Source organism: Rhinatrema bivittatum, chromosome 13 (genome assembly GCF_901001135.1).
Source record: "Rhinatrema bivittatum chromosome 13, aRhiBiv1.1, whole genome shotgun sequence".
NCBI lineage: Eukaryota > Metazoa > Chordata > Amphibia > Gymnophiona > Rhinatrematidae > Rhinatrema > Rhinatrema bivittatum.
Window position 1 is genome coordinate 62522283 of NC_042627.1, and position 17162 is coordinate 62539444.

Consider the following 17162-nt stretch of genomic DNA (forward strand, 5'->3'; position numbering starts at 1 on the left):
GGGATGTACTTGGCTTGTGAGGCTTGTCAATGCTCTTGGGCAGTGATTTTCAAAGTGTTTTACCCAGCTAAATTGGCCTAACTGAAAATTGCCCCCTCTAGCCAGCTAAAAGCATGTGCTTGGGGTGCAGAGCACATCTGTTTTTAGCCAAGTTGGAAAGAGATACTCCCAGGGTTGTATCCAAGTCAGAGGAGGAAAACAGCGGATATAGATGCCATTTTCAAATGCAGGCAAGCTCTGTTTCTTCCCCACACCGTCCCCCACAGAAACAGCAAATGTAAAGGAGGCAGGTGCTTTTAGCATGCGTACTTTGCTTACTAATTTTCAAAGAGAAACTCCCTGGCTGGTTTCTCTTTGATAATTAGCCACAAAGCAAATGCAGTAAAAAAAAATACCCTTGTATTTTGCAACAACACGGGCCACTGAAAATGATCCCAGTTTGATGAAGACGTAGCCAGACAGCATGCAAGTACCCACTGGGAATCTAGAAGAATAACAACTGAAATTTAAGTGCAGGGGGAGCAGTCGGAGGCATACACTGAATATCTACGGAGACTACTCCCACTGCTCGACCAGAGCAACTCTCCACAGTGACAAAAACTGGGAAAACACTGCTGAACATTTCTTTAGAAACATGAGCAAAATTTGCAGACACCCCCCCCCCACACACACACAAATATTTTCAAATATGCATCCATATAAGCACCTCCTGAATTTGCTAGAATCAGGCCCTAAGCTTTTAAAAAATGTTGTTGATGAGTACCTCTGAGCACTGGAAAGTGTTTACAGGAAAATTATTCAGTGCCTTGTGTTCAAATCACAGACACTATACATCCATCTCCCTTAACATGTTATCCTTTATGTTGAACCCTATATATATAACATTATACAACCATGTGAACTTGTATATTTAACCCTGCTACTGGACACCATACTTCTATCTCTCCCAACCATGTTATCCTCTATAGTTAACCTTATCTATATAAATTTTTTATTTTTATTTTTTATTTAACTTTTTTTTATATACCGGCATTCATGAACAAGTCACATCATGCCGGTTTACATAGAACAAGGGGTGCAATGAACAGTAGAACTAAACTCGTGCAAGGGGGGAGCAGTTACAAAAAACAGGGGTAGAGTAACTTGGAAGAGCGGAAAGGGGGAGAGGGGAGAGATAGGAACTGTAAGGCAAAATATAAATAAGTTAATACTTAGTTAAATTACTATAAAGAGACATTGTTGTATGAACTGGAGATGGTTAAGAACTGTCCGGGAAGGCTTGTTTAAAAAGCCAGGTCTTTAGTCTCTTGCGAAAAGTTGGAAGGCAAGGTTCTAGGCGGAGATCTGAGGGGATTGAGTTCCAAAGTGCAGGTCCAGCTGTCGAGAAATTTCATACAAATTTCATACAGCTGTCGAGAAAATTCATACAACCTTGTAATCATGTATATGTAACCCTGCTAAATCTCTAACAAAATTCCTAAACATAATTCTTTACTAACTCATTTACATATTTTTTAATGCATCGAAACTTGTAAACCGTTGTGATGGCAAACCCGAATGACGGTATATAAAACTCGATAAATAACAAAATAAATAAATAATCAACTTCAAGTATCGGCTGTTGCAAAAAGTGGCAAAGCAATAAAGCAAAAGTGACTGATCATGGATTTTCATTCACATTTTGTTAGCAAAATATTCCTTTTCCATGATGAATGAATACACAAATTGTGACAATATTCATTATTCGGATATCACTGTTAACGTACACAGCACTGTAGAAAATAAATCATATGACCTTTCATTGGAGGGGTGGAAAAGTTAATTATCCACTTATTAATGATGAGGACAAGAACTGGCAACTACTAAACAGGAAAGGCCCTAAGAGTTCTTTACAGGATGCTGGAACTAGTTTTATTTATTTATTTATTTAGAATTTTTTTATATACCGACAACCGTTTGCACATCGTATCGGTTTACAAATAACTTGTAACTTTTCGGCAGTGCCTTAACATGGAACAATAACTATGAGTACAGAAACTAACAAGGAAACAGAGTAACTATTTACAAGATTCAATGGTATATTGTTCATAAACTGATTAAGGAGCTGGGTAGGCAAAAGGAAAATTACAGGATTTGCGATCAAACAGATGTAGGTTTCAAGTGCTACTTCACTAACTTTAACTCCCTCAGAATCTGATTCTGTGAAATTTGGAGGGTCTATAAAGATCACACACCCGGCTATTTGTGATGGTCAGAGGATATGAAAATTTACATTCATGGTTGTCATATAAGACCAGATAGGTCTCAGGACAGCAGTTAGTGCAAAATGGTGCAGCCAGGGTTTTAGCAGGGTTTAGCCAGGGTTTTAAATATTGTGACCTGTTTTGGAGTCACTGCACTGGCTACCAATTAAAGAACGAATTAAAAGTAAAATAATTACTTTACTTTTTAAAGCTGTGAAGGCCATCTCTTAGCTGACTGTATTGAGCTCTATGTTTCAGCAAGGTCCTTGAGCTCTGATGGTCAAAGTCTTCTTCAGGTTTACCGGGTTGGGAGTTGTAAGACACAGCAGACTAGATCAAAAGCTTTCTCTCAGATCAGTCCAATACTTTGGAATGACTTACCTCATGCTTTAAGAGTATACGAGGATTATACGATGTTTAGGAAACAACTTAAAGACACTTTTAGGAAAGTTTGTTCTTCCTCAGGTATGTATTATTTTTAACATGATGTGTTTTATTTTGTTTTATTGTGTTCTGATGATTTGTTTTATTTTTATGTGATTACAATTTTCCCTTTTGTAATCTACTCTGATCAAATGTAATTGGATGTAGCGGACTATAAAAATATTATATAAATAAAATAAATAAATAAGAGTAATCAACTCAGATCACCTGAAGGTTGCCAACAGCGAGACAAAGCAATGGAAAAAACTAACAAGTATGCTGAGATCAATGCATAAAGAGAGGCACCACCAGTGGGAAATAATATTGCCTTTTTAGATCCAATGATATAATGAAGGGAAGTCATGGGGATTCTCAGGAGCACCTTGATAAATTATTTTGTGATAACCAAGGTGCCGACTCACCTCAGTCGGCACCTCAGACACTGACTATGAGAATAAGTCGTCATTATGTTAATTGTATGAATGGAATTTAACAGAGTGTTTGAGGCTTGAATTCGTTACCACTTCATCCTACCAAAGCAGTTGCTCTAACTTGATGCACTGGGAAACTGCCGCTAGAGAGCGTTTGCATTTTGACATTTTGCTGGAACAGTTTATCAGAATCCCGCACTGCCCCAAAGAGAGAGATTTACTGTGGGCTTTTGAACACTTTGGAGAATACGTGTTTGAATGACGGGCTGCAAATGATTGAAAAGACCGGACGGCTCAATATGGTTATTGTGCACGTTGACAAAGGCTTGCTGATGCAGTCCTGTTTCTTCTAAATAATTTTTCTAAACAATTTTTCTAATTATACTTTTTACATTTTACATACACGGTGTGATTTGTTTATAGGTGTGGCAATACCTTTTGTATTTTTCAGTTAGTTTCGACAGGGTCGCGATTTTTTTGCTCTTTGTTTTGTTGCTGCAAGCTTATATTGGTTACATTTTGCTTGATCTTCATTAAATAAAAAGGTTTTTTAAAAATAGCAAGGTCCATTTAAAGACACAATCTGGATAGCAAATTAGCCAGTCAAATTAATCCGTCTAACTTTGGAGGTATATTAGACAGTGCAGTTGCACTAACTTTAGGATATTTCTTTGGCCTGACCAGACTTACAGGCCGATTCAGTAAAACGCGGGAGAGCGGACAAATGCCCACTCTCCCGGCGCACGCACCAGCCACTCGCTGGTGCATGCAATACAGTATTCAAATGAGGTGGTGCGGTAGAATCAGGCAAGAGGAGGCGCTAGGGACACTAGCGCGTCCATAGCGCCTCCTTTTAGCCCGGAGCGGCGGCTGTCAGCAGGTTTGACAGCCGACGCTCAATTTTGCTGGCGTCTGTTCTCAAGCCCGCTGACAGCCACGGGCTCAGAAACCGGACGCCGGCAAAACTGAGCGTCTGGTTTTCGGCCCGACAGCCGCGGGATGAATTCAAATTTTTTTTTTTTTACTTTTTTTACTCTTCGGGACCTCCGACTTAATATCGCCATGATATTAAGTCGGAGGGTGCACAGAAAAGCAGTTTTTACTGCTTTTCTGTGCACTTTCCCGGTGCCGGAAGAAATTAGCGCCGACCTTTGAGTCGGCGCTAATTTCTGACAGTAAAATGTGCGGCTTGGCTGCACATTTTACTTTCTGTATCCCGCGCGCATACCTAATAGGGCCATCAACATGCATTTGCATGTTGAGGGCGCTATTAGGTGCCGCGGGTTGGATGCACATTTTCCTCCCCTTACTGAATAAGGGGAAAGGGAAAACGTGTGTCCAAGAGCAGGCTAACAGTGCGCTCCGTTGGAACTCCGCTGGAGCGCCCGTTGGAGCGCACTGTACTGTATCAGCCTGTTAGCTGGCTAAGCAATCTGACTAACTATGAATATTGGAGTTAGCCAAGTAACTCAGATGGATAACTTAACTCCACCCAGTTACTCCTCCAGAACACCTCTAACTTATTCAGCTAAATTCTAGACCCTAACTTATTAGCTGGCTAGAATTTAGCTGGATATGTGTCCAAATATTAATTTAGCCAGCTAACTTCTGAGTTGCTGGCTAAATGATTTTGAATATGGACATCCATATTTCATTCAATGGAGCAGAGCTGCTGAGCCCCCTTGATAAAAAAAATGGGAGCAGAGAGAGCCCCTTGATAAGAAATTGGTAGCACACACTGTATGGATCACTGATAATGTCCCACCTGAAATGGGGTAGTCAATTCAGAGGAAGGCTAGGAAAGTGATATAGGGTTTGCAACACAAACTCTACATCGAAAAGTTAACTCAAAATGTATTTTGTAGAAGAAAGAAGGGATCATAGGATATGAGGCTTCCACAAGGCACAAGAAAGTAGCATTTTCCACAGAAAACGAACCTCAAGGCCAAAGGATCATAGGAGGCCCTAAAGAAATGTAAAGAGAGATTTCATTTTGGAGGCCTGGAATAGCTACCAGCAGAGGTCAGACATCCAAAACTGTGACCCAATTCAAGTATGTTTGGGACAGATAGTGAGGGCAGTGGCAGGAATGAAAAGACCAGAGATCAAATAAAGGTTTTCAGTAACAGTGGATGGAGGCAGCTGGAAAGATAGGGTGGGCCTTATGTGCCAATACCTACTATGCTTTATGTTCTCGGAACGACTTCAGTTCAAATGGTGCATGTGAACTGCAATAGCCTGAGCCATTGTGACAGAAAGCCACATGGGTAAAGTCACTATGGCCATACTTAATTTTAAAGGGACAAAGAATGTAGTAATTCCAGCTTCAATTTGAAAGTATTTTCTTCTGTCTTTTTTGGAATAGTATATGTCAGAACCTGGAAGCTTCTGCCTTGAAGGCACTTGACTTTTGTATTGTGGGCTTTCTGGAGCCTGTACAGGGTGACTTCCTAGAAGAAATCCCAAAAACGAACAGGAAAATAACTTAACATGTTTTAGAGCATAAGCTAGGTTGCTCAGTTGTTTGACCAAAGCTTAAATCTCATTTAAATGTTTACTCCAGTAAAACTGCATCAAAACCCTCACCTTTTCAAATTGCCATAGCACCTGACAGCCACCTGAAAATTATTCAGAAGTAGGCAAATGCATAAAATAGATGAAGATAATGCAACTTACACGGTGCAGTTTTGCAACAGCGCAAGGTTGACCTAAGAGGTAAATTTGGCACAAAGCAAGGTTGTATGTGCTGTTTTATATGGATAACATGCACTGCTCTAAAACAGCAAAGCTTAACTGAATGAACCACAGATTCCTGCTGCCTAGCGATGGAAAGCACTGCAGTTTTCCCTCATCTTGCTGTGCTATTCTGGCCTCGACAAGAAACCTGGAACAAAGCCCTTGCAAAAAAAAAGATTTGTATTCCCTTTTTCCATACTTTTCAAAAACATTAAGCTCATAAACTGAAAGCATTTTCACCTGAAACATCCCAGATGCTCACATTATTTTAAAATCTCTTACTTTTGCTCTGATAAAAACACCACTTTCTAAAGTGAACATTAAATTTTTTCCCCTGCTGCCTCATAGCTTTTAAAAAGAGAATTAAAAAATAAACATTTGTGCGCTGTAATCTTCCCACACTAATACTCCTATGATTTTTGTCACTGTGGAAAAGTTTGGCTGGAAAGTATACCCAACCTAATTCTTTCAAAGGGTAATTACTATGCTGTTTACTTACTTATTGTTTACATTTTTAATTACTTTGGACCTGATTTACTAAGGTGTTTTTTTTTTGTATAGACACAGAATGAGAAAAAAGCCTTGGTAAATCTTTCATGTCCAATTATCATCATTTTGGGAGCAATTTTCAAAGGGAGTTCTCTAGGTAAAACAGTATTTGACCTGCATACGGGGCCTTTTACAAAACTGCCTGCCTGGATGAGGGAGGTAAACTTACACATGTATGTCATGTTCTCGCATATGTTTACCTGGACTGAGTGGAGGTGCTCCTGGGGGTGGAGTTGGGAAGGGGTTTACAATTATATATCACACTTTATAAAATGCAACAGTTATGTTGGTAAATTTTCAGGAAAATTTTGTATGTACCAAATAGGTGTAGCTTGTATGGGGTAGTTTTGGTGGGGTAATTTTCAGCACATAAGTTTGCTTTGAAAACTGGTGTAACTTATGTGCATATTTGTAGCATAGGTTATGCAGCAGGTTTGATTATTACCCTCTGACCAATAGTCCATCATCCAGTATCCTGTCTCTGACAGTGGCCAGTCCAGGTCTCTTGGAAGGACCTGGCAGATCCTAATAGGATAATCCATTTCATATTGCTCATTCCAAGAAATAAGAGGTAAGACACCGAAATTTATTTGGCTAATAATTGTTGATGGACCTGTTCTACAGGATCTTGTCTAAACCTTTTAACTCACCTATACTAATAGCTTGGACCCCATCCTCTGTCAGCAAATTCCAAGGTTTAATTGTGCATTTCTTCAGTTACAGTGTACTTCAACTAGTGCACATCGTGTGTACCTGAACTACTGCATTTACACTAGAATGTTGGGGCAAAGAAAATTCACGATAAAAGGCTTACCTATAACTGAACTTGGGATGGACAGTGTGGTCTGGTGGTCAGAGCACAAAGCTGAGGAACTTGGAGTCTCAGATTCAAATCCTAATCCCATCACTAACATTTGCTGTGTGATCCCAAAATTCTTAACCTTTCAGACTTCAATTACAAGCTTTCTGAGGCAGGGAATCCTGCACCCATGTGTTTATTTTTCTTGTGCAGTGCTGTGTACACAAAGCTATAAAAATTATAATTATTGTTGAGCACTCTTGGCAACATGACGGTCAGATTTTTGCCTTGGGAGCTCACTAGCAAACACCATCTATTGTAGAGAAACTGTGACTCAAGACTCTAGTCACTTATACACTGGCAAAGGCCAAAAAGTATACTGCTCTCCCTAGTCCGAGCCATATGTGAAATATGAGAGGCACAAATTGCAAAACTGTTTGAATGAAATATTTCTCTTCGATCAAAACTAAATGATCTTTAGCCATTAAAGGTGAAGAGCAGGTCCGCTTTGCCCATGCACTGAAATATCGTGTATTTCCATCTGCTCCTAGGTTTAATGTTTGTGAGAAATATTTGAAGACCATACTGTGTGGTATATTTACTTAAATGTTGAAAGGCTTTCCATCTTTCCACGGTCTGGCTGGTAAGCTAGCTTCGGTCTAATGCTTTGTGGAGGAATGAAACGGCCATATTGAGGGTATTTTTCTACATATTCAGTCATGAGGCATGGCTGCTCTTCTTTTCCATAAATCCTCGTCCTATGGGGGCAATGATGACGCCTGTATAAAAAGAAAGATAGCATTATTTTACTTTTTGTAATGTTCTCTGTACTGTATTTCTGCAACAGGCTTGACACATATGTGGGCTTTTGGGCTCCCCCTTTGGGAATTCCAATACAGCTTTCACTCCCCCCCCCCCCCCCCATTTTTTGAGAAACTGGGAAAAAAATTGGAAATTGTTTCCTCCATGGTCCGTGCTGCCATAGGCCCTGCAATCAAGATGGGCCTAGAAACCCAGCTCCAGCTCCCCCCTCCCCCTTCCTGAGCTCAGATCATTTCTGCAGGGTGCCTGAACTCCACAGGCTGAAGGAAGCATGAAAAAAGAATTCATTCCTGCATCTTGATCATTGCTGGCATGCCGCGCAGATGGCAGAGTTTAACAGAAGAGATGTATTAATTAAAATAATTGCATTTTCAATAAATTTCACATACTCAATAATGAGAGCAGGATAAAAATAATGAATCATTCAAACACAAGTGTAAAGAATTACCTGTCAAGCTCTACAGTTACATTTTCCCTAGAGAGTAGGGATGTGAATCGTTTTTCAACGATTAAAATTATCGTCCGATAATGTTTATATCGTCTTAAATCGTTATAGAACACGATACAATAGAAATTCTAACGATTTATCGTTAAAAATCGTTAAATCGTGTTAGTGCGCACTAACTCGAGTTAGTGCGCACTAACTCCCCGTTAGTGCGCACTAACTCGATTTAGTGCGCACTAACTGAAAATGATACAAATAAACACTTTCCAGGTCACTGAAGGTCAGTTAGGAATGAATATGTGTTCCTATTGGCTGGCTGCCCTCTTATCTATTGATGTTACCAAGGTTACCACTGAGGTGATGGTTGGGGGGATGGGAAATGGAACTGGAAACTAACGAACACCAACAGAAAATGAAACACAGTGTTCACACTTCCCAGGTCAGTAAAGGTCACTTAGGAATGAATATGTATGTATGTATTCCTATTGGCTGGCTGTGCTCTTATCTATTGATGTTACCAATATGGTTGGGGGGATGTGAAATGGAAACAGTTGGAAGCTTGACAAAAAAAGTAATGTAATGATCAGCACTCACGTGACTAGAACTTGTTTGTTTATTATTTTTGTTAGCAGGCACCTGAAATGCTAGTGCATGTTGAATTTGCCAATCACTGTGCATTTTAGAAAGGTGGTCCTGGCTGGAACTGTACACAGTTCAAATATATGTAATTGATTGTTGGTAAGTGTATTTTTTAAGTAGCCACACTGGCACCAGTATGTTTACTTTTCCTCCTACTTAACTCACTAGCTCAGCTTTGTAAGAAGGGCTTCTCTGCTTGTGTGTTGTTTTTGTTTGGTGTGAGGAGAGCAGAAACATCAGATCTTTATTCAATCTACTACAGTCATCTCTTACAGTGCCCTATCCCTATTAATACCAGGAGTGTTGTGATCTTCCTGCACACAGTGCCCTAACCCTGATACCAGTCTGAGACAGCTCCCTCCCTGCATTACTAGTGAGAGGCTGGCTTCACAGACAGGGGGGAGCTGCCTGACCCTCACTCCTGACTTCCCCCATGTCCCAGCTAGTGAATGGTGTGTGGGTGAGGGGGGGGGGGGAGGATGGTGAAGTCTGAGACAGCTCCCTCCCTGCATTACTAGTGAGAGGCTGGCTTCACAGACAGGGGGGAGCTGCCTGACACTCACTCCTGACTTCCCCCATGTCCCAGCTAGTGAATGGTGTGTGGGTGAGGGGGGGGGGGGGAGGATGGTGAAGTCTGAGACAGCTCCCTCCCTGCATTACTAGTGAGAGGCTGGCTTCACAGACAGGGGGGAGCTGCCTGACCCTCACTCCTGACTTCCCCCATGTCCCAGCTAGTGAATGGTGTGTGGGTGAGGGGGGGGGGGAGGATGGTGAAGTCTGAGACAGCTCCCTCCCTGCATTACTAGTGAGAGGCTGGCTTCACAGACAGGGGGGAGCTGCCTGACCCTCACTCCTGACTTCCCCCATGTCCCAGCTAGTGAATGGTGTGTGGGTGAGGGGGGGGGGGAGGATGGTGAAGTCTGAGACAGCTCCCTCCCTGCATTACTAGTGAGAGGCTGGCTTCACAGACAGGGGGGAGCTGCCTGACCCTCACTCCTGACTTCCCCCATGTCCCAGCTAGTGAATGGTGTGTGGGTGAGGGGGGGGGGGAGGATGGTGAAGTCTGAGACAGCTCCCTCCCTGCATTACTAGTGAGAGGCTGGCTTCACAGACAGGGGGGAGCTGCCTGACCCTCACTCCTGACTTCCCCCATGTCCCAGCTAGTGAATGGTGTGTGGGTAAGGGGGGGGGGGGGAGGATGGTGAAGTCTGAGACAGCTCCCTCCCTGCATTACTAGTGAGAGGCTGGCTTCACAGACAGGGGGGAGCTGCCTGACCCTCACTCCTCCGGGGTATTGTGATCTTCCTGCACACAGTGCCCTATCCCTGATACCAGGGGTGTTGTGATCTTCCTGCATGCAGTGCCCTATCCCTATTAATACCAGGAGTGTTGTGATCTTCCTGCATGCAGTGCCCTATCCCTGATATCGGGATGTGTGCAAGAAGATCACAACACCCCCGGTATCAGGAATAGGGCACTGTGTGCAGGAAGATCACAACACCCCTGGTATTAGGGATAGGGCACTGTGTGCAGGAAGATCACAACACTCCTGGTATTAATAGGGATAGGGCACTGTGTGCAGGAAGATCACAATACCCCTGGTATCAGGGTTAGGGCACAAGTTCTAGTCACATTGACTGATCACATTACTTGTTTTGTCAAGCTACCAACTGTTTCCATTTCCCATCCCCCATATACTGTCAGTAGGAAACTTGGTAACATGAATAAATAAGAGGGCAGCCAATAGGAATACATATTCATTCCTAAACTGACCTTAACTGACCTGAAAAGTGTCAAATTGTATCATTTTCAGTTAGTGCGCACTAACTCCCAGTTAGTGCGCACTAACTCGAGTTAGTGCGCACTAATCGGAAAAAACGATTTTTAACGATTTTTTAACTAAAAAATCGTGCCTAAGACGATTTTCTTGCCCTGCCACACGATTTCTATCGTTAAGACGATATGGAAAACGATTCACATCCCTACTAGAGAGCACACTACCACGTTTTAAAAATATACAGAATGGTTTCTAGAAACCCCTAATATGCACACAAATTTGGTCACCCTCCATTGCCTCAGGTGCATACTTAGGGCATCATTGACTAAGCATTTTCCCCTTAGACACAGAATAGGAGAAAAACCTTAGGCCCTTAGATTGTAAGCTCTCTGGGAACAGGGAAATAGTACCTGAATGTATTCTGCTTTCAAGTATCACCAAAGGTGGGCTATAAATAAAACATTATTATTCATTATTAAATTATTACTTGCAAATTATTCACAAGTTGGTAGGCTAAATTAATTTTTAGATCACTAATTAATAGCCATCATGGGATCTGAATAACCTTGACTTTATGGTTACTTGGAGTGGCCATGGTTATAACCTTATGGGGAGCTTTTCAAAGGGTTGCACGCGTAAGATACGCGCGCAACCCCCAAAAACCTACCCCTGACTCCCCCTGCCCGCGCCGAGCCTAAGCCCCGGGACGCTTGTATGTCCCGGGGCTTGCAAAAAGGGGCGGGGCGTGGGCGGTCTGGGACAGGGAGGGGCGTGGCCTGAGTCTCCAGGTACAGCGGCCATTTGCCGCTGTGCCCGGGATTGCGGGCCAGCCATCGGCCGGCACGCGTAACTTCTTCAACAAAGGTAAGGGGGGGGGGTTCTAGGTAGGGCTGGGGAGAGGTTTAGGGAGGGGAAGGTGCGGGGGGCAGAAGGAAAGTTCTCTCCGAGGCGCTCCGATTTCGGAGCGGCCTCGGAGGGAACGGAGGCAGGCTGCGTGGCTTGGCATGTGCAAGTTGCACAATTGTGCACCCCCTTGAGCGCGCCGACCCTGGATTTCATAACATGTGCGCGGCTGCGCGCGCATGTTATAAAATCGAGCGTAGATTTGTTCACGCCAGGTTGCACGAACAAATCTGCGCCCGCTCGCAGGTTTTAAAATCTGCCCCTTAATATCAGCAGTATGGGATGCATCAAGTTTCTAAGACGTTTCTTGACTAAGAAGATGGTAGATGCTTGGACTATCCAAACAGTAGAGGTGGTGGACAGAATTCGAGCATGCTTGGGACAGATGTACCGGACAGTGGTAGGAACAGAGTGGGAAGAGTTCAATAATGCAAACCTTCCATCTTTCACTGCCTTAAGAGCAAAGGCAAGGGGACAGATGAGAAGAAAAAAAACAAGGGGCAGATAAAGAAATCATAACCTATCAACTCTGCAGGTCACATGGCACCTGAGTTGGAACCAGCAGGCTACAAATCCCCAGAAACCATTCTGGTCAGTGCCAGCAGGAGGGCGGTGGCTGAGTATCATCCAGTAAGGTAAAAAGAAGAAACCAAGGGGCAGATAAGAGAAGTACAACCTACCAGCACCAAAGACTATGGGGTAACCAGGTGGAATGAATAGGCTACAGCTCCCCAGAAACCAACTAGGTCACAGTGGGTGGGAGGTGGCTGGGTATCAACCAAAAGGGGCATGGGACCTAGGTAGTCAGATGTCTGGGCAACATCCTTACTAGTTCTTAGGGATGTGAATAGATATTTTTTTGTTTCATGTGTTGTTTCATTACTTGTTTAAAAAAGAAACAAAAAAGTAAAAGCAAAAACAAAAAAATGTCTTTGCACACTCAGAACTAGTAACTACCCCTTCCCCCACTTCCTAGTCCTTCCCTGATCCTTCTCTCCATCTGCCTCCCCCCTCCGTCCTAGACACACAAGGCCCGACTCGCACCGTTTTGTAAGGCAAAAAATAACAATGGTGCCAGTCTCGGTCTGCCAGTGCCATTTATATGTGTGGTATAAACAGGGCAGGAGTGACCACAATTCACTCCTGCCCTAGAAGAATTTTTCAGCAAAAGGTTAAGGGGATGGGAAAATAAGACAGCTGGGAAGGAGAATTGTGAAAGGGCCAGTAAGGTAGGGGCTGGAGAGTTTGTGGCTGCAGTACTTTGCTTTAGTGTTTTAAATGCAACCAAGGAAAACAAAAGAAATTTCATTCATTTTTCATTTGTTTTGTTTTATGTATCTATTTATTAGAATTTGATAATCTGCCTTTTATTATCAACAGAGACATTAAGGTGGAGTACAATAAAAAAAAAAAATAAAATAAAGCTTCACATCAATTTCATAATAAAATCCCTACCTACCCTCCCTCCCCATCACTCCCAAATCAAAATGAAACGAACTGGGAAATTTCATTGCAATGTCCCGTTTCGTTTCAAACGCATGCACATCCCTGCTAGTTCTAGTGGCTGTTTAGATTATGACAAAACCTGGAAGTAAGACATGGTAGGTGGGAGGGCCTGGGTGTTGGGCGACTAAGTATGGTAAATTGTGTGCTCATCTACCCAGTATGGTAGAGAACCAACAAGGAAGATAAAAACCTAACTTGGATAAAAAGTAATATCCTACTGACAAACAAGCTTCTATGATTCAAGAGGGGATGTGTCCTTGGCAGTGTAGACCAGAATAATTGGGTAGACTGAATGAGCCAATTAGTCTATTTGTTATCTACTATGGGGCTGATACTGAAAATAGAAAACCAAAATAGCTCACCTTCTAAATTTGGCCCCTAAATTAGGTGCCTATTTTCAGTAAAACTTAAGAGCCTATGTTTTCAGTTGAAACTTCACATACATTAGGCCTGTTATTAATTTGCCTAGATTTAAGCTCTCAAGTTAGGTGCCTAGTTTTGAAAATCAGTGCTAAAAGCTCCTAACCTTGATTCCCCATTGTAACTCCACCCCGAAGGCATCACGTTTTAGGCTCCTTATTAAGAACCCTTGGGAAACTAGCAGCCTAAATTTAGGAACTCAGCCCTTGTTATTTTCAAAAGGATCAATTTAGGAATCTAACTGCAAAAGTTAGGAGCTTAAACCCTTTGAAAATAATTAGCCCCTGGGTTACTTTGCCATACTATCACCACCTCCTGCTGAATTAACATGAAAATTATTATATCTTGTGGTCCATTATTTCTGATGGCTGGTTCTTTCCTTTCATTTCACTAGGACAGTGGTGCGTTATTCCTGCTATGAAAGAGAAGAAGTTGCAATAAGGCATAGAGCTGAATCAAGAATAGTTGCACATTGCTTGGGGCTTTTTTTTTTTTTCCCATCTACATTTTTATCTTTCCTTCTTTAACTCAACCTCTCAAGATGGCGTGCTTAGACATCTCTGGAAACTCACACTGGCTCTAAGGAAATAAGGGGATTATTTCTATAGCTCGAGAGCTGGAGAGGTTATTGGTTGGTGAGTAGGGGCCACCATAGTAGCTGTAGGCCATCTTCTCTCACTCTTTGATCCAGAATGAAACACCTCTGTGGTAGGGACATGCGTTTTCATTTTACCCAGGGAGCTAAAGCATGAAGATTTAGTCTATTTTTGGTTTGTGCTGAATGGAACAAACCAAAAATGGACTCATTCTGAAAAATCTGAAAATGATTTGGATTTTTCAGTTTGATGAACAGTGTGCACTATTTACCAGCACATCCAGCTCTCTCTGGCCTCCCCCCCATGCTCTTACCCCATTGGGAGTTTCCAAGATAGACAGGGGAAGGAGCGAGCTCCAGTTGCTCCTGCTCTGCCAGTTCTGATTTAAAAATGGTGCCAGGCTCACAGCCAGCTGGCGGCCAAGTTTATTTTATTTATTTATTTAATTTATTGATTGATTTAAGAGCATTTATATTCCACCAATCCATAGATCTTGGTGGATTACATATATAATTTAAAAATTTAACAACAAACAAAAAAAATTAAAACTAAGTTAAACACTATAAAACAAAAAATACCCTTTCCTACCCTCTCATCACCCCCTTTCTACCCCTTTCCAGTTTCCTTTATCCTTTCCCTAATCCTATCTGGCCTAAAAGCCAGATATATACCTATCACTTCAAAGGCTCCCCAGAAAAAGCTAATGAATAAAAATGTGACTTAAGACTTTTCTAAAATAGAGAAGATCTTTTTCAACCCTAATTTCATTTGGGAGACTATTCCAGAGAGTCGGACCTGGAACTCTGAACATCCGATTACGGGATTCTGTCACCAGCTGGCACCGAGACCAGTGCCATTTTTAAATCAGAATTGGCAGATGGGGTAAGTAGGAGCCAGGGCGGGTAAGTAGAGGCTGGGGGGGCTTCAAAAGATGAGTGGACATTCCTTTTTTGTTTTGGATTTGTATTTATTTAAAAGTATTTATTACCTGCCCCTTCAAAATGGACTGAAGTAAATAACAACCCCTCCAAAACAAAAAAAAAAATGCTCCCCCTGCACCTCCCTACTTTGTGGTGCAGACGCGTCCAACTGGCCCCTATAGACAAGGGGCTGAAGCTGAACTCTCCATGCTGTGGTGCACCGCATCGAGGCTTAAGCCATGCTGCTGGGATCATTTGGGTCTTTTTTTTTATATCTGATGAGCAGAACAAGGCCCAGAATCCCAATAGGAGATGGACTGGTCTTTATTTTAGGAGCAGAGAAACTGCCTCTGATCTGCAAATGAAACGCCTGACTTCAGAATCCCAGCTACCCCACTTCCTGTTTTTATTATGTGAAATCTCAGGGGGCAGAGACTTGACTCAGTTAGTGATGTTTCCATTTTCTCAATTAAATCACAGCAATAACCCAAGCCTCTTGTTTGTTAGTCTCGGTGCTTTGACTGGACTGAAAGCTCCACAGAGCACTGAGAGCAGGGGCTGTCTCTCATGTGTTTCTGTACCGTGCTGCGTGTGCCTGGTAATGCTATAGAAATGACTTATAGTAGTAATAACAGACCTGTAAGGAAGGAACAGTTTGGGCTCTAATTGGCAATATGGCAGTTCTATTTTCCCCAGTAATGTGTACCGAACAGAGAAAAGAGTTTATATATATATATATAATCCTTTGACAGTCATGTCCATCTACAAACCTATTTCACTATTGATATTTAATTTTCCAAGGAGAGTTTACAACCTTTATGCCCAGCCATTTCAGATCCCAGTGTGAGATAAGTAAATGTGAGATATGCTCTCCACTTCAGATAGATTTTTATTTTACTAAAAGGGCGGAATTATGAATCTATACGAAAGATACACAGATGGACAGTATCCACAGCTGAAACCTTGCTGACTGGCACTACTGCTCGCAAACTCCAAACTTATACTAATTTTAACCTCTTTTTGTGTCTGTCGCTACATGCACTTTCCTGTTTATCCCACAAACTAAGGGCCTGATTTACTAGGGCTTTTCTCCAATCCTTTGTCTATGGAAAAAATGCTTAGTGAATGAGGCCCTACGACAGATGCTCGGCACAGTTATTAGTGCAGTACATGATCCACAAACTACCACACGCAGAAAGAGACATTCCTGTAATATCCATGCTGCAGTACAAATTTCCCTCTCACACTAAGCAGCCAGGAATGTAGTATATTATATATTTTAAAAGCATTTCATCATAGCTGTGCATCATATTGGTTGATGGCTTATTGGAAGAGTCCCTACTTTCCAACAAGCTCGCTCTTACCTCGTTTGTTTTGACCCGGGTGTGGAGGGTGAAAAATTATAGTGGCACGAAAATACCCATTTCAGGAAGTCATTGCTACATGAAGCGAGAGTATTTGGGAGGGGGGGGAGGGTTTGAATTCTCTGAGGAATAACAATCCTGATTTAGGGAAGGTCATTTTAAAATAATAATGAATAGTTGATATGAATGCTGTACCTATTCAAGGAGAAAAGAACTACGGTAATAAAATCAGGTATGCCTTGCCTTTCTTAGCTATTATACTTATCCTACCAAAACTAATTGTGTACATTGTAAATTATCTATACTGCAAATTAAATAGAGCTTAAAAAGTTGGGGCATCTATTTACATTAAACTGTAATTTTCTAAGATTATGGTATTCATTAGGTGTTCTGTACATTAAGTACTGGAACACTTTGTGTGTCTGACCACACCCGCTCATGTTGCTTTTCATTTGTGCATGTGCAGAAATAGGAAAGTTATTCACATGCAAGTTTCCATGCCTGATGGATGAAAAATGAAATAACTGGAGAACAGCAAGAGCAGCCGGAGCTGGCAGAAACTGGCAGGGTTGCCTAGGCTCCTCCAGCT

General features: G+C 42.1%; 1 protein-coding gene across 2 annotated transcripts in view; it reads right to left on the reverse strand.

Annotated features, from left to right (window-relative positions):
- Positions 1–17162, reverse strand: part of SAXO2 (stabilizer of axonemal microtubules 2) — a 43776-nt gene that overhangs the window by 13903 nt on the left and 12711 nt on the right. Inside the window, exon 2 of one of the 2 annotated variants that reach the window (XM_029574750.1) lies at positions 7784–7960. In XM_029574750.1, the coding sequence (XP_029430610.1) occupies positions 7784–7960 (177 nt within the window). Of the gene's footprint in view, positions 1–7783; positions 7961–17162 lie in introns of those variants that run through there. The other variant, XM_029574751.1, reaches the window with a different exon arrangement.